Source organism: Rhipicephalus sanguineus, chromosome 1, assembly GCF_013339695.2.
Source record: "Rhipicephalus sanguineus isolate Rsan-2018 chromosome 1, BIME_Rsan_1.4, whole genome shotgun sequence".
NCBI lineage: Eukaryota > Metazoa > Arthropoda > Arachnida > Ixodida > Ixodidae > Rhipicephalus > Rhipicephalus sanguineus.
In genome coordinates this window covers 92,637,368-92,656,498 of record NC_051176.1, presented here as the reverse complement: position 1 = coordinate 92,656,498, position 19,131 = coordinate 92,637,368, and the positions used below count along the sequence as shown (strand labels likewise).

At 48.6% G+C, this 19,131-nt stretch overlaps 1 protein-coding gene across 1 annotated transcript in view; it reads right to left on the bottom strand.

Moving 5' to 3' along the window:
- LOC119371813 (uncharacterized) overlaps positions 1–19,131 on the bottom strand; it is a 104,757-nt gene that overhangs the window by 74,080 nt on the left and 11,546 nt on the right. Inside the window, 3 exon segments of the mRNA XM_049411608.1 lie at positions 3,613–3,713; positions 4,342–4,511; positions 7,619–7,790. Of these exon segments, the coding sequence (XP_049267565.1) occupies positions 3,613–3,713; positions 4,342–4,511; positions 7,619–7,790 (443 nt within the window).

Sequence of the window (19,131 nt, the reverse complement as noted above, 5' to 3'; positions counted from 1 at the left end):
CTTCAATTCCCGTCATTTGCCATCGTTTACATTTGGGCCATCCCACACGAAACTTCCCAGCCATTTAGGCGACAATCTCAAATATATTGGGGAAAAAAACCGCGCTAATTTATTGCATTGAAAACAGTAAATTGCTAGAATATTTCGCAGAGAAAAAAAATTTTGGTCACGTGGGAGCCTTCCGAATTTCGAACAATATCGTCTGAGTGATAGTTGTCAGAAAATTTATTCTGAGAGTATCGTTTCTCGTTTGAATACCAAATTTGGGTTACATAATTAAGCAAAGGCGTTTGTGTAAGGTGTTCAAAGTTCAATGATATGACCTCTATTTTTCTGCCATGTACACCTCCAGAAATCTTGACAATCCTTGGTGGTCGAAATTTCCGGCGCCCTCCACTACGGCGTCCCTCATAATCATATCGTGGTTTTTGGACGTTAAACCTCAAAAACATTATTATAATAAAAATACAAAGAATTTTTTGACAAAATCTTCTGTTTGCATTTTTTCTCTTGAAACACTGCACTATGTAAGACTATCTCAGTAAGCAATACTTACTGTACGGTAGGTATATTTCGCTTTAAAAATATTTTGAGACCACTAAAGCTTGTAAAGCTTACGAGAAATAATCACGAACTTGAGAAAATCTTCATTTGAGCCCACAGTGAGATGCAATATTCAAGCAACCCACTGTTTTAAAAAATTGCACTAAATCAGGACGCGTTTTTACGAATGCATTGGAGACGGTTGTTTAAATGGCTGGGACGTTTGGCGTGGAATGGCCCATTTGCCTTTTTATATACCCCCCCCCCCCCTATTTCTCAGACTGACCTCACCGTAACTGTGGGGTACCAAGGGGGCAGCGGCTTCGCCGCTGCCCCCTTGGGGGTGGCACACCTGATGGGGTGGCACGCCTGATCCGCACTTGATGGGGTGGCACACCTGATCCGCGCACCCCCCCCCCCCCCCCCTCGAAAAAAATTTCTGCCTAAGCCCTTGCAAGGGGGCAGTGCACAGATGACAAATTACGTCGCCGCGAGGCATGGCCTTTAGCAGCTTACTGCAACATCAACTATACGGACACTCCGGTCGCATTTTCGCCGTCGCCGTGACGTTCTGTATGAAATTCAAATGGATAACATCGGCCCGCGCGTTGTATGTTCTACGTACCAGTGAAAGTGTACGAGGGCTGCCGACAGTCGTGGCTCAATCAGAGATTAAAAGCACAAGCCGTCTCCGCCGCGCGAAAATTGCGAAAAGGCGAAAATTGGCCGTCGACGGCGTCAGGCGTCAACACGAGTGATGCAGAAAAAAAACATGATGCGATGACGTCGTCATGACGTCACAGATTGCCAAAATTTTTGACGTCATCATGGCTTTACATAACGGACGTCTCACGATGATGGCATCACTAGAGCCAGGATTTTAGGCAAATGCCTAATTTGTTCCTTGCGCTCCAATCGCGCTACTTTGATATGTGAGCATGAATTAGAGGATAAGGAGGGCTTTTATAGCGTTTTTATAGCGCCTATAAATGCTTATTTTTTGTGTTCGTGCCTGAATGCCTATAAGTGCCTATAAATGCCTATTTTCAAAACTGGCGCCTATATAACACTATTTAACCTCAAGTTTCGCTTCCCGGTGCAGTTTGAGCCCGTTATTCATTTTACCGCGCAACACTGATTATTCGGAACTCTATGGGGTTCTACCTAGTCCTCTAGTTCAAGCAACTCACGGAAACAACCGCTAGCAGCAGTGAAATCGGACGCGCCGGCGAGCATATATACGCCACCGCGCTGACATGGCGCGAGCGGTTCGCGAATACGAAACTGCGGAGAGTTGTGAGGGGAGAGTGAACAGCAAAAGAAGAAAGAAAAATGTGATGTGCACGCGGCTTTTGTTTAGTTCGTAATTTACTTTTTTAAGGTGTGCACCCACAGGGGAGAAACTGGCTCTACGCGATTCGACCCGGCCAATAGGAAGAATCCCTTCCTTTCTGGCCTTTTTGCGATCTGGATGTCTGCTCCTGCCCTACCCTTCTCAGGCATGCCGAAAAGAAAGGCACATAGGTGTGTGTTGATTCGAGAGTGGACACTTGACTCACCATGCTACAGAATAAGCGGAGAGACCATGTTCTGCAAAGCGTGCGTGACAAAGGACAACTGCACGGCTACGTTACCTCGTTGGTGCCCGTGTTTTACCCGTCCTTTGCATGCGCCCGGGTAATCCAGTCGCCTTGTTGGGCTCCACCCACGAGGTCCACGTCGGTCGTTTCCGTTCTGTGCTCGGTGACTCTGTTCGCCGCGACGAACGGCGGCCCCCTTGTCCGGGTAGGACACCGCTGGCCTTTGGCCACGCGGTACTCCCTGGGTACGTCTAGTTTGGGTGCGGTGACCAAGGTTGCCGCGCCAAACGATAGCCCCAATGTGGTTGCAGTTCAGTGCGCGACGATTGGACTCGTCGAGCCGAACTGTGGCCCCCCCGTCCGGGTAGGACCCCGCCGGCTCCCAGCCGTGCGGTATTTCTCGGGTACGTCTGTTTTGTGTGTGGCGACTGAAGTTGCCGCACCAAACTGTAGCCCCATGGCCGAGTCTCTCTGGCGTGGGGCCGTGAGACTGGCTACGTCTGGTTGGCGCTTCGCGCCGAGCGGTAGCCCCCTTGTCCGGGCAGGGACCGTCTTTCCGAAACAAACCTTCCCCTCCACAACCCGAGGGGGAGGAAGTGCCGGGATAGACGTACGGATGATGATGGGTTGATGAGTATCGTAGAACTCCGGGACAAAGCGCCTCCGGGCGCCGCGTCTCCTTCCAACACTATTTTTTCCTTTCGTAAATAGAGGCCGCGCACGTCTTCCTTTGAAATTATTTGCATTTATAAAATTTACTCTTCCTATATTTAGGATATTGGAGGCCTAAAACGTTGTTTTGCCCGCCTATTTTTTGGCGCCTAAAACGCGCTTTTTTTTATTGCCTAACAGTCAGGCCTCTAGTCATCGCATGACATATTCACTTGGTCAGAGATGGGCCAATCCCGGAGGCAGTGCACAACCACGTTAGGTGCAGAAAGCTTTCGGAAATGAGGGGGGGGGGGGGGTGACTAGCAGATCGACTGCGATGAAAAAGAAGACAGCTTTCGCCTTCGAGTCGTCTTAGGCGAATGCATAAGGGACCCTGAGAGTATTTTTTTTTTGTATGACCCAGAACATGACCAAGTATTAATGAGAACTAACAGACTATTAATGAGAACTAACTCATTAATACTGTGTCTAACGAAGAAAACCGAGCCCTTAAAAAAATAATCTTTCCTTCATCCGGAACATGACCGTATCACGTGGGCGGCCGCGGTACCTACACGACGCGCCACGTGGCCTCCGGGACTGTCTACCGGTACGCCAGTCATGAAAATCACGCGTGTTTGCTTCCGCCTGCCCGTAGCAAATAGTATATGATTGTTGGCTTTTCCTGACACGAAATTTTGAATTCCTCACTGCGTGCAATGCGATAATATTTGACGCGTGTACGTCTTCACAGCAGCCTTAACTACAGATCGGCAGCATTTTCCGATTACTTCGAAAAAAGTGTTGCAGAGCGCCTTAAAAAACGGGGAGTACGTACATGTACGTGCAGCAGTAGTCTATGATGGGAACCACGACCGTGCCGTCGACGGGCGCGTGCTCCATGACCAGGCCTACGTCACCCTCGGCACCGACGATTACCTGCATATGTACGGACAAAGTGCCGCGCTCGTGCGATGCGTTTGTACGGAACGCACCGTACACACGCAACCCGTTGGCAGATCACGAAAAATAAAGGCGAAATCTTATAAACTAAGGGTGAGGAAAGAGAAACCTAACTACGATTACGATATTACAAGCACGGTATTTATTTTTCTCTTAGAAAGAAATGTGGGCAGTTACTAACACCACCGCCGGCTTAAACCGACAGAAAGCTGAGTAAAGATTCATCACAAAAGAAGGCAAAGCGTGCGAGCACGGACACAAGAGAAGAAAGCAACACGAACGCCGATCACCGACTCTCCACTGAGAACCAGTTGATAGTTGATAGTCGGTGTTTGTGTTCTCCTGTTTTCCTCTCTTGTGTCCGTGTTTGCGTGGTTTACCTTCTTTTGTGATGAATCACTGCCGGATCTCCCGTCATATACCACCCCCGGGTGTAGCAGCAAAACGCCATAGTTGATTACATGTTCACATACACACGACATGCCCATTCCGTGCGTTTTTCGTGAACTCCACAGCCACACTCCATAACGTGTGGTACGCAACGCTAAACCAGCGCGTCGTCCTCCCTCCCGTAGCTCGAGTGTGTCGGAGTGGTCGCGCGCACCTGTACAATCTTGTCGTACCAGCGGTTTCCGGCACACTGGGCCTTTCCGCCGCCGACGAGCATGTGCAGCGGGCAGCGCACCTCCCACGGTTCCGTCTCACCGGCCGGCTCGTCCAGGCACAGAACCAGTATGCTGCGTTGCAACGCTTCCAAGCTCTTCGCGTTGGTGTCTGCGACAACGTTCCTTCCGGCGTTTTAAGCTCCTCCTCCTCAGGCCACTCAGGCTAATCAAATTCACGCTACAATTGCACAGTGTCGTCAGTAGTTTTCTTCTTTAAAAAATCAACTTGGAATGTTGATCGTCGTGGCTAGCAAGTTAGATTCACACTAAACTGTATGCGTGGAAGTGGTTTAATCGTGTTCGCGTCATAATATTTAGAGGAAATAGACACTATGATTTGAACTAGGTTGCTTGGTCATCACGGATAACGAAAACGAGCCGCGGACCATAATGATTGTCCAGGATTCAGTATAAACGCGGAGATGCACCCCAAAATAACATTTTTGTTCCAGTCTGTGTTTATAAGCAAATAAAATCTTGTTTTACCATAATAAACATGGAAAGATGGCTACTTTTCCCACGTGCATGGAGATGCAACTATTGACATGTAACCGGGACAGTTAAAGAATAAAACTTTTACGTTCTTAACGTAGCGGTTGGCAATGAGAATCGATGCCAAAAGCTATAGTGACGAAGATTGGCGACGACCGAATTATCCGTTTTCGGCACACTCCAGTTGTACCAGCTAACTAAGACCAAGCTAATCATAGAAAGTGCAACCAGATACGAAGATGCGACCGACAGCGTTTCCTTAGTGGTCGCCTCACGCGTATACTGTTTCTTTTTTTGTTGTGGTTGCTGCCAATGCTCACTTAGTAAAAATTAGGTCTAATTAATTGCGTAATTGCAATTAATTGCATAATTGCAAAAGGTCGCATCAAATTCCGTATCGTATTCGAAAATATCATGCTAAAAAAATTCCGGTCCGCTACATCATTCCTAATTATATTTTTTCTGAGTTTCAAATTTGTGGCTCGAAAGGCCAAGAAAGATGCAAAGCGAGCGCGCACCCACGCCCCTCACGCACACTCGAAAGGTGTTTCAAAACACTAGCACTGCTTTCCAAAGCGACAAAACGGTAGTGTCGCTGGCCGCCCTCGGAATAGCGCTTCCCATACCTTGTTATTCATTTCTGGGGTTTCACGAGCCAGAACCACGATATGATTATGAAGCGCACATATAGTGGAGGGCTGCGGATAATTTCGACCACCTGGGGTTCGTCAGCGTGCACTGACATTGCACAGTACACGGGTATCTACTATATCGCCTCTATCTTTCCCATACCTTGTTATCCATTCCTTCAGTCAAAGTGACCGCCGGTCATCTGTCTTCCGGAGGCATGATGTCACAGGGAAGGTAAGGTGTCGAATAATGGACCGACTTAAGGTGTGTTTTTTTTTCGGTGAAACGGTCCTACGCATTACGCGGCCTTACCAGCTCCTTTCTTTTTTACCTCTTAATGCCAATTACAGAATATCTGCTATCCCTCTTTGGTCTCTGATCCACTCTGCTGTCTTCCTGTCTCTTAAGGTAACGCCTGTAATTTTCCGTTCCATTGTACGCTGCACAGTTTTTAACTTCTCGAGTTTGTTATCGTCCATGTTTCTGTCCCATATGTCAGTGCCGGCTGAATGCAATGATTGTACGCTTTTCGTTTTGAGGACAGCGGTAAGTAGCCGTTCATGATTTGGGAATGCCTGCCCGTGTGCGACCGAGCATATCCTTTCCTTCGGTGAACTGCCTCTTCATGACTCGGGATGAGTGGGCTCCCCTGTTAGGAGTTGCTCGCTGGATTTCGTGGAGAACGGACGTGTCGCCCGCGATGCCTTACGGACTAGTCCTCGTGCCTCGCGCCGTCGACGCCCCGTGACGGCTTCCTCGACCGCCATGCCGTGCGCCTCTCATCGGCGGGGCCTTCGCCGCCTCGTCACCGACGCGTATGTGCCCCTGGCTGAATCGTGTTCCCGTCCCTCGAACTCCTGTGACCATCCTCCATCTTTCCTGTCTTCTCTTCGTCGCGCCTGCCGACCCCCTATCACTTCCTTCTCTATTTCCTTCTACTTTTCTTTTTACTCCCTCCTTACACCCACCCCTGAAGGCGCGGAGCCGTGCTCCCGCAAGGGCTGCAGAAAATAGTGCCTTTTTCCTTTCCTTCAACCACACATCCATTCTGTTAGCAGTTGTTGTGATGCATACTACATTCTGACGGCTGATCTAAATAATTTTAAGGTCTGGCACACGGCACGTCACTGCTGTATTTGAAGGAGAAGCAACGCTAGGAACAATACGAAGGCGGGAGGAGACAAACAAGGCGCCACAAATATGTCTTATTGCATTCCTGGCGCTCTATCTTCAAGTTTAGCAATGACGCGTTCCCTCGCCTATGACTCTTTGGAGGACGCATGGAGAGAGAAATGGTTTATTATGGCAGAAAAGCTGAGAGGTCGGCCTGAATCAATGTTCTGGCCTGCTACTCAGCATGGGGCGGTACGCTGCTTGCGGACGCTAGCCGAGACAAAAAGAGAGAGAGAGAGAGAGTATATTTGTGGTCGGTAGCTCTTTCCTTCTGGAGGCATGATGTCACAGGGCAGGTAAGGTGTCAAATAATAAGCCGATTTAAAGTCTTTTTTTTTTCGGTGAAACGTTCCCTATAGACGGCGCCTCACAACGTTAATATTTTAAAGGCTCTTGATTTCTACTATAGACGGCGCCTGACAACTATCATCTTTTGAAGTCTCTTAGTTTCAACATAGAATTATTTACTGGCCGGAGGTTGATGTACTGCGAGGGACGTTTGGTATACCGGTAGCAAAGGAAAGGGAGTGAAGGGATTGATGAAACTGGAGAAGTTACGTGAGTGCGAGCACGTCATAGAAGTTGAGGATTGTGTGGAAAAAGAAAAGAGATATGATGCTGGAGTACAATAGACCAAACACTCCATTGTAAAAAAGAAAAAGGACTAGTCCAGACGACTTCTAGTCGCCGCACCATTTGAAAGGAGATGCCGATAAAGATCACCATCATGAAAAACAAGAATTTGTAATGGCGCCTGAATCTTATGAACGTAGATGTCATGGACGTCCATTCCCTGGCTTTCCGCATATAATACATTGTTTTCACCGAGGTACGACGCGCGCAGCTTTGCAGAGACCACCCGTCGATCCCATGGCGGCCGCCACCGACGTCCCCACCATTACCGCTACCGGCAGTACTCACCGTCGGCGCGAAGTCGCTCGCAGGCAGCGGTCCACGAGTCCCTGTCCTCGCTGGTGAGAATGCCGACGGGCGGCGCCACCGAGCGCGACTGTTTCACCACCGACACCAGCAGCGGGTACAGGTCGCGCTCCTTGTACGGCTTGCGACCGTTGGACGCGTTCACCTGGAAGACCTATTACCCGACCAGTGATGCCCCTCAGCAGCAGCCCGCACTTTCTCCACCAGCTACAGGCGACAATGCTGCAGAACATGTACGTGTACTATTTTGTTTATTATTAGTTCTACATTGCACAGGGGTCCACGATACTGAACACGGTCATGTGCTCAGCTCTTCAGTTGTCCAGTCCAGGAACGCCCAATTGATCAATCCCATTTCCTAATAGCTTAACAATTTCTTACTCTGCTGTGTTGATAGTCGTGAACGCGGCCAGGTGAACTGCTCTCTGCGGATCATAAAAAATTGACGAATAAAATGTGACGGCTTGATTTTCAGGAACGCAGCCGTCACGCACCCCCCTGAGATGCGAACACGAGCACGAAACGTACACTTATTTAAAAGAAAGGGGTACTGACACACACAAATATCATGTCCGATTTTTTTATTCACTATATAACTGCCTTCTCCGTTAATGCATGTGGTCGTGGATTCGATTCCCGGCTGTCCTCATTCGATAGAAATGCGGAATTCAGCTCTCGTGCACCTATCTTAGGTGCGCATATAGAACTTCGGGTTGTTAGTATCGAGCTGTAGTGGTGCTTTATAACATCTGCCTTGAATGCCATCATTTAAATGAGCCGATGACGTCAGTGTGTGGCGTCGAACGTATCTCGCGGTACTTTCCAGTATGTTTACTTTTTCTTTCATCGCCATTGCATTTTTTTATGAGGAGTCCGCAATGGCTGCGATACGTTGCCTGTTTTGCTTACTTTCGAATGGCAGTATCACTTAGCGATATTCGGAAGTAGCATACTTTTCATGAGTGCGGGCGCTTGATAAGGCGAGAAATGACGCGACTTCAAAAGTGGCGGTGCCATACGGCGTTCCTTCAACTGATCCCCTAGGCGGTGTAGGCTGTGACTTCATGTGGACGTGCTTAGAATTAAAGATAGACATATAAATAATTACAGTTTATCAGAATGTCAATAAAAACTGAGGCTAGCAATTTTATAGACTTTTCTCCTCCACAGAAGTTACTTAAGTTACGGCCTGAAAATGCCGCCAGACCCACGACACCCACCCAATAACAGCATTGGCATAAAATTTACGGGCAGCGAGCAAAATAATTTGCGCTACGGGGTCCCCGTCGCGGCTATATTTCTGTCTCTCTCTCTCTCTCTCTCTCACTCGCGCGCGCGCACTTTTTCTCTCGCTGTTTTCCATCGAATAAACTCGGCCATATCCGAAAGGTTGATATAAGGCTGGTTTAGTTTTCTTTTTGTGTTTGTCATGTCTTAAGTTTCCACAGTCTCTGAAATTTAACGGAGCGCTGGTTCACTAATTCGAAGATGGTGCCACGATCTTTTGCGTTTTCTTTATGCGGACCCCCCAAGCCTACGCTATCGGCAGAAAAATTAAACTTGTTGACAGTTCCATAAGTTCAGTATGTCTTAATTTTCGTATCTTCATTTCACTTACCAGCATACCTTGCAAAATCCTTGAACATGTCATATTTTCTAATCTCGTTTCATTTCTTGAATCAAACTCTTTCTTCACTTCATTTCAGCATGGGTTTCGCAAGAACTACTCCTGCGAAACACAACTAATATCGTTTATACATAGCATTTCTTCCTCATTAGACAAAGGCCAAGTAATTGATTGCATTTTCTTAGATTTTGCTAAAGCTTTTGACAAGGTGTCTCATCGCTTACTACTTCTTAAACTCAGTACTCTTAATATTGACCCTAACATTTTCAATTGGATAGAATGCTTTCTAACTAACCGTACTCAATTTGTAACTGCTAATAATGCTGCATCCCAGCGCTGTGACGTAAAGTCAGGTGTTCCCCAAGGCTCCGTCTTGGGCTCAACGCAAGACTCGCTCGTAAAGGAACTTTCCCAAACAATCTCTGCGTTAAAGTCTCAAATGGCGACGCAACAAGCTCAGATCGAAACGCTGCTTGCGCAGAACCGCGCCCTAGAAAACAGACTGTCAAAGGCCAGCCAGAACTTGCATCAGCCAGCCCCACAGCCCTAACCCGCCGCAGCAGCCAAACGTAAAGCAACGACTTCCACGGAAACGCTGCGATCCGAAGAGGACACGACGGCGAGAATAATTCAAACGGTCAACGCATCCGTTGCCGAAGCCATCCGCACGACGGTCCATGCCACGGTTGCAGACGCCGTTCGCGCCGCCGTAACAGAAGCCTTCGCATCCGTAGACTCACGCCTAACGAACATGGAGACACGACTCGCAAACATGGAAACCACCGTAAACAACACCGCAGGCACACGCAACCGAGTGTCATCTCACTCTTCAGCCCAGTACAGCGGACCCACAACGCCCATAAGTAATGCTCCCACTGATTCATCATGGCCAGCACCCACTTGACTATATGGCAGTGGAACTGCAGGGGCTTCCGCAAGAAGAAAGACCACCTGCAGCTACTCGTACAAGAAACACGACTTGCAAATACCCAAACGCCTCCACACGTCATTGCACTACAAGAAACAACAGCTGTTGTCTCACTCCCCGGCTACATCGGTTACCAACAATTCACCGACCAGCACAACCAAGAAGCTCCAAGTACGGGCACGCTCGTCCACAAGAGCCTCACGGCAAAGCAACACGATTTAGAATTCCCAGACATTCCACACACAGTCGTGGAGATTCTTCCGCGAAAACGTTCGCATCAGCCACTCTTTGTCCTCAACGTATACTGCGCGCCCCGGGCGCGGGCCGATGACTTCCACCTGCTCTTCCGGAAAACCACATTGCTCACCCGAGGCGCACAACTGCTTATACTGGGAGATTTCAACGCCAGGCACCCTGATTGGGGCTACCCGCAAGTGAACAAAAGAGGCAAGAAACTATGGCAACTCAGCCAGGACCTCCATCTCACACTACTAAATGACCCACAGCAGTCGCCGACCCGCATAGGAAACAGCGTGTGTAGGGACACGTCGCCCGACCTCGCATACTGCAAGAATATTGCGCAGGCCAGGTGGGAGAACACCTGTCAACTAGCTGGTAGTGACCACTACATAATTGGCGTCCAGGTCCAGACGTCAGCTGGCAAGAAAGCAGCCAACGCAATCGCTCGAATCACGGAGTGGCCCAAATTTAGAGAAGTCCGTGAAAGTAAAGCCCCAGACAGCATAACGAACCTCAAGGAATGGACAGCCTCACTAAACGACCACGTTCGACGCACAACGCGCGAAAGCAGGGCAGCAGACGAAACGCCTGCCACAGACTCTCGTCTCCTCCACATGTGGGACGCACACGCAAGCCTGCTGCGCAGATGACAGAAGCAACGCCACAATAAGAAATTGCGTCGCCGAATGCAGTCCCTTTCTTATGAAATTGAGCGCCACAGTACCTACCTAGCCCGCCAGCAATGGGGCCAGCTGTGCAGCGGACTCAATGGACAGCTAGGCAATAAGAAAACGTGGCACCTGTTACGCCACTTACTCGATCCTGACAACTCAAAAGCAGCCGCGCGACACAGACTTAAACGCCTCGTCCACAAACACCCCGGATCAGACGAAGACCTGCTAACTGCACTGGCGGACAAATGCATCAACCACGCTCACCAACCAGCGCCACCACTACCACCTTATGAAGGGAAACCAAACCCAACTCTCGATGCCGACATTACAGAAGCCGAAGTGTATGCAGCCATTCTCAAGCTTCGCAGAACTTCGGCACCAGGTCCAGACGGAATCTCCAACAAAACAATCCGCAACCTAGACTCAAAGTTAGTAACTGCCCTCACTGAATATTTCAACGACTGCTGGCATGCCGGCAGTATACCAGAAGAATGGAAGCACGCGAAAATAGTGTTCATACCAAAGCCCGGAAAAAAGACTGATGTATCCAATCTTCGCCCAATCTCGTTAACGTCATGCCTCGGTAAACTCTTTGAGCATGTGGTCCTGGCGCGCCTAGAAGCACTCGCGGAAGAGCAAGACCTTTTCCCGCCAACCATGCTCGGTTTTCGCGCCCACTTATCTACTCAAGACGCCCTGGTACAAATCCACCACGATCTATTGAAAGACCCCGTGCGTGCAGGCACGCGGGCATTGCTAGGCATAGACCTGCGCAAGGCTTTCGATAACGTGACACATGAAGCGATAGCACAACACTTGGCTGCGACAAACCCTGGGGAACGTACTTACAACTACGTGTGCTCCTTCCTACATGGCCGCACTGTGGAACTTTCCCTCAATGACAGCAATGCCACGAAGACACTTGCCCTATCGAACAAAGGCACGCCACAGGGAGCCGTTCTTTCGCCTTTCCTCTTTAACATTGTAATGAACCAACTCCCAGAGTCTCTCGACCGCATCCCCAACATCCGACACACCCTATACGCGGACGACGTGACGGTGTGGACTACTACCGGCTCCGACGGACAGATCGAGGAGGCACTGCAACGGGCCGTGGACACTGTGGCCGAATACGTCGCACGAGCTGGTCTCGAGTGCTCAGTGGAGAAATCCGAACTCCTTCTTCTCCGCCCTCCCGACTACCGTAAGGTTAAACACCCGCCACCCCCAACCATCACTATCAGGATCGCCGGATCCGAAATACCGGTAGTGCAGCACATGCGCGTTCTCGGCCTCCACGTACAAACTGGACGGAGCAATACCGTCGCACTGGAGAGGCTTGCGGTCACCATCACTCAGACTGCCCGGCTTTTAGCAAGAATCTCTGCGCGGAAAAATATGGCATGAAAGAAAAGGAACTTCTCCAACTGTTAAACGCCTTCGTAACCACAAGGATCACTTACGCTTTACCGTACTTACGACTCCTCAAGGCCGAAAAAGAAAAAGTAGACAGACTTCTACGCACAGTCCACAAGATCGCCCTGGGCCTCTCCCGCACCACATCGGCAACGCACCTTCTCAGCCTCGGAATTCACAACACGCTAGAAGAACTTATCGAAGCTCACCGAACTGCACAAATCGAACGATTGCGGGGCAGTAAGACCGGAAGATGGATACTCCGACGTATCGGCATCCCCTCATCACCAAGTGGACCAGACTTGATCTCGCTACCACCCCTGCTCAGAAAACGCTTCATCGTGCAGCCGTTGCCGAAGAACATGCTGGCCGGCATTCACGACGGCAGACGATCGGCCCGCGCCAGAAACCTTCACAGCGCTTACGATACGGACACAAAGGCTGCTCACGTCGACGCGGCAAGATACGCAGCCCCCAGACATGCATATGCAATCAATGTATCGGCGAAACGCACCCCAGTCGATAAAGAGCCCTCCACGATATGCGCCGGTTCCATACGCACACAAGACCCAACCGAGGCCGAGGAAGCCGCCATAGCCCTTGCCGCAATGGCCGGATTCGAAACAATCATCAGTGACTCTAAATCTGCCATCATCCGATTTGCACGTGGCACGGTCTCCCCAACCACGGCACGCATCCTCCGCCATTTGCCCCACGTGGCATGCAACGCCTCAGGCAACACCGCCGCCAGCAACGCCGACGATGCAGATCCCAGTTTCATTCAACTCGTCTGGGTCCCAGCGCACGCAGGCAACCCGGGTAACGAAGCCGCCCACAGACAAGCTCGAGGACTCGTACGCCGAGCGGTGGGCCAGACTTCGGACCACGATGGAGAAGTGAACGAACCACTGCTCACCTTTCGCGACATCACGCAGCACTACAAGCTAACAAGGCAAACCAAACCACCCCCGCACCCGCAACTAAACAAAGCTCAACAAATCACTTGGCGCCGGCTACAAACCCACTCATTCCCTTCCCCGTACATCTACCGACACATCTACCCAGCTCTGTTCACATCTACTTGCACCCTTTGCAAGACACAGACCGCGACCCTGGACCACATCATCTGGGGATGCAGCAAGGACCCAGCAGACCTCCTAGGACAGTCACCGTCAAGTGAGGCCTGGGAGAGAACCCTCACGACCACAAGCCTGGACTCCGGGCCATCAAACGCGCTGACGAGGTGGCAACCAGGCACGGCCTGACAGCCATCTCCGCTTAGGAAACCGACGGCTTTCCTAATAAAGTTGTTTACTACTACTACTACTGTTATTAATAGTTCTATAAAACTATTTGCCGACGATTGTGTTCTATACCGTGAAATAACTAATCAGCATGATAACTTTATTCTTCAATCAGACCTAGATAACATATCTAAGTGGTGCTCACAATGGCTTATGTTCCTAAATCCCATTAAATGCAAAATCATGTCTTTTTCGCGTCGCACTGACTCATCCACTTCTTTCGTCTATGCTATCAATAACATCAACCTTGATTACGTAACTTCATATAAATATCTCGGAATACAGCTAACCAATAATCTTTCATGGCATGCGCACATCGAATACATCACTAACAATGCCAACAGATCCCTCGGCTACATACGCAGAAATTTTTCTAAAGCCCCCTGCCATTTGAAGTTAATGCTGTACAAAACACTAATTAGACCTAAGCTTGAGTATGCGTCATCTGTGTGGGACCCCGGTCAAAAAACATTATCAGCTATCATCGAGTCAGTTCAAAATCGGTCAGCACGTTTCCTTAATTCAAACTATACCCGCACATCTAGCGTTTCACTAATGAAATCAAACCTTGGACTAATTGATTTGCAAACTAGAAGAAAAATTTCTCGCCTATGTCTTTTTCATAAACTCATTTACCAAAATACTTCACTTAAACAGGAACTCATCTCCGAGCCTTCATACATATCGTCACGTCTTGACCATCAGCATAAAGTTTTTATTCCTTTCTGCCGTACTAACGTTTTTTCAGACTCCTTTCTGCCAAAAACCAGTGCCGAGTGGAACCACCTTCCCCCCTCCATCGCCTCCAATGAGGACGTGTCATCCTTCAAGACTGCACTAACCGATCATATCTTAAGCCTCGAATAACTGAGTATTGTTTGAACATCTATTCTAATTAATTTGTTGTATTATTGTGTTCTGTTTTTTTTACTACATTTTTTGTTATATTACCCACCCCCTCTGTAACGCCTTTATGTGCCCTGAGGGTAATGTAAATAAATAAATAAATAAATAAATAAATAAATAAATAAATAAATTTCACAAATCGCACCTCGCGGAAGAATAGAATAAAGGGAGGCGTGTATACAAAACACGGGACGAATGAAAAGGGCAAACGCAATCCCCGCTGTAAATTCTCTTCGTTGTATTCCTCCTTGTAGAGGGAGTAAGGCGTGCGTAAAAAAAAAAAACGCTGCTAACGAAACCAAGTTGCTGCCCTGATGAAGACAAGTCACCTTGTCAAAACGTTGGCTCATGCGATATCCCTCTTTCGGTTTCCTTTCAACAGTTCAAGCCTTTGTGAACTTCTGTCTTGTTTGCATACGTTATAGTAACCGTTGCATATACTGCATGCATATACCGTACTTGCATGTACCGTATGTTGCATGTACCGTATGTTGCATATACCATACTGCATATACTGTATGCAATGAAACGTCTGAAACGTTCTTGCTAGCAGTGCCTCCTCTCCTTGCAACGGCAAAACGACGACGACGACGACGACGACGATGACGACGAAGATAACGAAGATGATGACGAGGACAACCCCCACATTCTCGTGGTTATCAAGCCGGAAGAAGAAACTCCAGGAGACCCGAACACAGAGTCAAATTCTTCGCAGGTACGGATTCATTTTTTTTTTTATTGCGAGACAGGCGTATTTGTATATGAAGGTAATTCCGTTAAGACTAACGCATCAGAACAAGCATGCCGTGTTACAGGCTTGGTTTTAGCCCAGCAGTGACGTCGGCGACGTTCAGTGCCGACCAACGTGACCGGCACGTGTGGGTATCAGGCCTGCTTATGGTGTCTCGGCGTCCATTCCTACGCGCTTCGTGGTGCAAACGTTATGCGCAACCGCCTGAGGCTCTTGTCAAAATTAAGAAACATTGCCTAGGAATGAGCAGTATATGTACATACAAACGCCGTAATGCACAGCTGAATGCCTTATAATGGACTCTTTCACAACGAAACGGCCAGTATAACGAAGAATCCCTAAGGTCCTCACTATAATGCTAGCGTTACGCTTTGTGAAACCTTTGTAACGAAGTGTATTGAAGGTCCCGAGCAGTTAGATATAAAGGCGTTTCACTCTACAGCGTATGTATTTATTTTTCTTGCCCAATACCCAGGACTCTATAAGCAGCACCACTGAAGCATTCGCGCGACTCAGCATTGACGACGACGAGAAAGTGGTTCATGAGGCCAGTGGTTCCTCGAAAAACCTTCCTTGTCCCGTCACAACTGCAGCTTGCAAGGTATGCTAACTGGCCGGCTAGAAAGGACGAGCTTGATTGCATCGCGTACTTCCTATCTATGAAGAAACGTGGAAACGGAGAAAAGCGTTTTGTTTCGACATTTACTGATTCGCGATTTTGAGAAACTGTATCGCATCTTTTTCTGTAAAAAATAGTTTAGATGTACCGATCGAAAGTTGGTAGTTTTCTTTTTGCAGAATGATATTCGTGCTCCGAAAAATATAAGTGCATTAAAGTAGGTTAACTGGTTGTGTAATAGAAGCCTTTCTTTTTTTTTAAATGTGCATGTACACGAATAGAGGAATCAGAGTTAGCCATGAGCTAGAGCCGCCTCTTAAGTTCTATAATTTCGAGCTTACAGGGTCTGTCCGTAAAGTAATGAGACTGGGTCCGGCAAAAAGAATATATCGATCCGATCGGTACATATTATTAAAATTTTTCAACAAGGAGTCTTCCGGGCTCACATCTGGGCTAATGCAGCCCTGATACAGCAATAATGTGAGCCCAGGAAGACTTCTTCCTGTTCTGAAAGCTCAGGACAAGACGGAATGGTCACCGTTTCGACGGTGTTCCTGCCATCCAACTGGCTGTCACAGAGTCTCTGATAGAGGTCGCGGCAGCCGACTTTCAGGGAGCCTTTACAGCGTGGGAATCGCGTTGCAAGCGGTGTATCGACGCCCGAGGAAACTATTTTTGAAGAATTTCAATAGTACGTAACAAACGGATCAATAATTTTTTTTTATCAGACCCAGTCTCATTACTTTATGGACAGACCCTGTATGTCTGGATAGGACTTATGTGGCCGTCGTCCAGTGGGTTATCTTTTGTTATGTGCACGTTGCATTCATTCATTCATACGCGCGATACATTCACTCGACATAGTGGACTACAAGTGATTGTTCACCCGACGACATTCAGATTTTTCTGCGCAAAATACGTCGACACATTCACAAGAAGGGGACACATAGGACAAGCGCAGAAATGAGTTATCTCGCGCTTGTCCTGCGTATTCTCGCTTGTGAATGCGCCTACGTATTTTCGCTACCTATAGTTCCAAGTTGTTCAATGTCCACGATTTAAAGCCCTGCGGGAAATCGGACAACGAAAGGAATAGCCCAAGTGGGCTTCTCCACACAAAATCTCTTATTGCGGAGAAGCACGCTTTCAAGGTGTTTGCTTGGCAATCGTATCGAGACTCGTGGTCATCGTACGCGAAAGTGTGGTAGCTCAGATGCGAACTTTACAGCGTTCTCTCTTTCTTACTTTCTCGATAAAGGTTCCTAGTTCTCCGTCGACAGGAAAGGATTGTTTGTGTATGACCGCTGAACGCTTCACATAACTGACAGACTAACTGAACTGAACTGAAATGTGGACGCTCAGGCGCTACTTTATCACGGCTGTGTCCGTCCTGTCCGCCGGTTTGACCACTCGCTGTTGGACGATATACCTGCTCGAGAATCTTCGTGCAGCATTTTTGTCCTACGCCCACACTGCTAGCCTGTAAGCCTGTTTGTCGTGGAGTCTTTCCTGCTACGGCTGAGTTTGATTTTGCTTAGCAATGACCTAAATACTTGATCATGTTTCGGTGCGTACAGATGTCGTTAAAACACGCACGCACACACACACGCACACGCACGCGCTATAACGGTTAGTATTAGCAGCGGAGCTGTTTACGCTCTTCGTTCCGCTGGTTCGCGTCACCAGAAAACTATCATCATCATGAACGGCCTCTACCTTATAGCGGCGCCTAGCATGTGCAACGCAATAACTCGTCCAGCGCGCTCTCTCTTCGCCCTCTTCTTCATCATAGCATTGACTATAAATAAAGACAGTTTCGTCTTGGCGACGTACTACATTCTAGAAATGAGGATAGTTAGAGCACATTTTTCTGTATCGCCTAGTGATTAAGCGGATAAAAAGGCCTGTGGCCAGCACACCCATGGAGGTTGACACAATGATGTGCAATGTAGGCGTTTCTTCAATGCGTGTGCCTTCTAAAGGATACAAAACAGAAGCACAGAACAGATAAACGGAAGAGAAAATATAGAAATAAACAGAGAGAGACAAAGAAACAGACCAGAACAGAGATAGAGAGAGAAGACTTTGCTAATTAAGACCATATGCTAATCAAGCAATGCTAATTAGAGAACCTTCTTAATTAGGCCCGTGCTAAATAACGCCACACTAATTAAGATCTTGCTAATAACCTAGGTTGGCCACAAGCTCCGCGGTTAGTCCAGCCTTGCACCACTAGTGCAAGCTGCCCACGTTTATTGTTACGGGGAAGAAACTGTATACACAGCGTGTGTTTATTGGGATGAAGAGTACAACGCCGCTGCAATCGAAGCGCGTTCCGCTGTACACTTCGTCCAACGTTTATAGAACCTGGTTCTATAAACGTTGACTTCGCCGTCGTCATTCATTGCCACCTCCGCCCGCGACGATAATGAGCAATCTAAACTGCGCATAGTTACTAAGTTACGCTAAGAACTTCATACTGCCAGTCCAGCGTCATATAGAACCCCGAGGCGCTAATACGATACTCTGCCTACTGTGATGTTCCGAGTCTAGTCATCCAGTGTAATAGACATCGAGTCATCCTATGTAATAGACGTTTTCGGAGTTGCACGCGTTCGCTTTTATATACTAGCAGCACTTAAAGGGGTATTCAGACGGGGGAGGAATGCTCGGGGGAGACGGGGGGGTTGCGGATCACGTGACCACGACGTCACGGATTAGCGAGTGGGCGTGACCCCCCCGCGCCTCCTCGGAGGAGACGGGGACGTTTTCCCCGAAAGGACAAACAATCCCCCGGCGGTGGGGGATGTGGCGGAATTTCTGGCTCTTGTTTGGCCACATTGTTGCACTTGCTCCTGCAGAGAGCGGCAGTGGGTGTCCAGTCTGCAGTTGGGGTCATCTGTAGCAGGGGTCATCGTCGTCGGCAGCTGGTGAAACGGGCGGTACAAGCCACAGGAGTAGTCTGGTAACACTGGTCTCCCCCTCCGTTCGCCCCGTCCGTGTGAGTGGGGGGCATTTGTGGCGACTTCT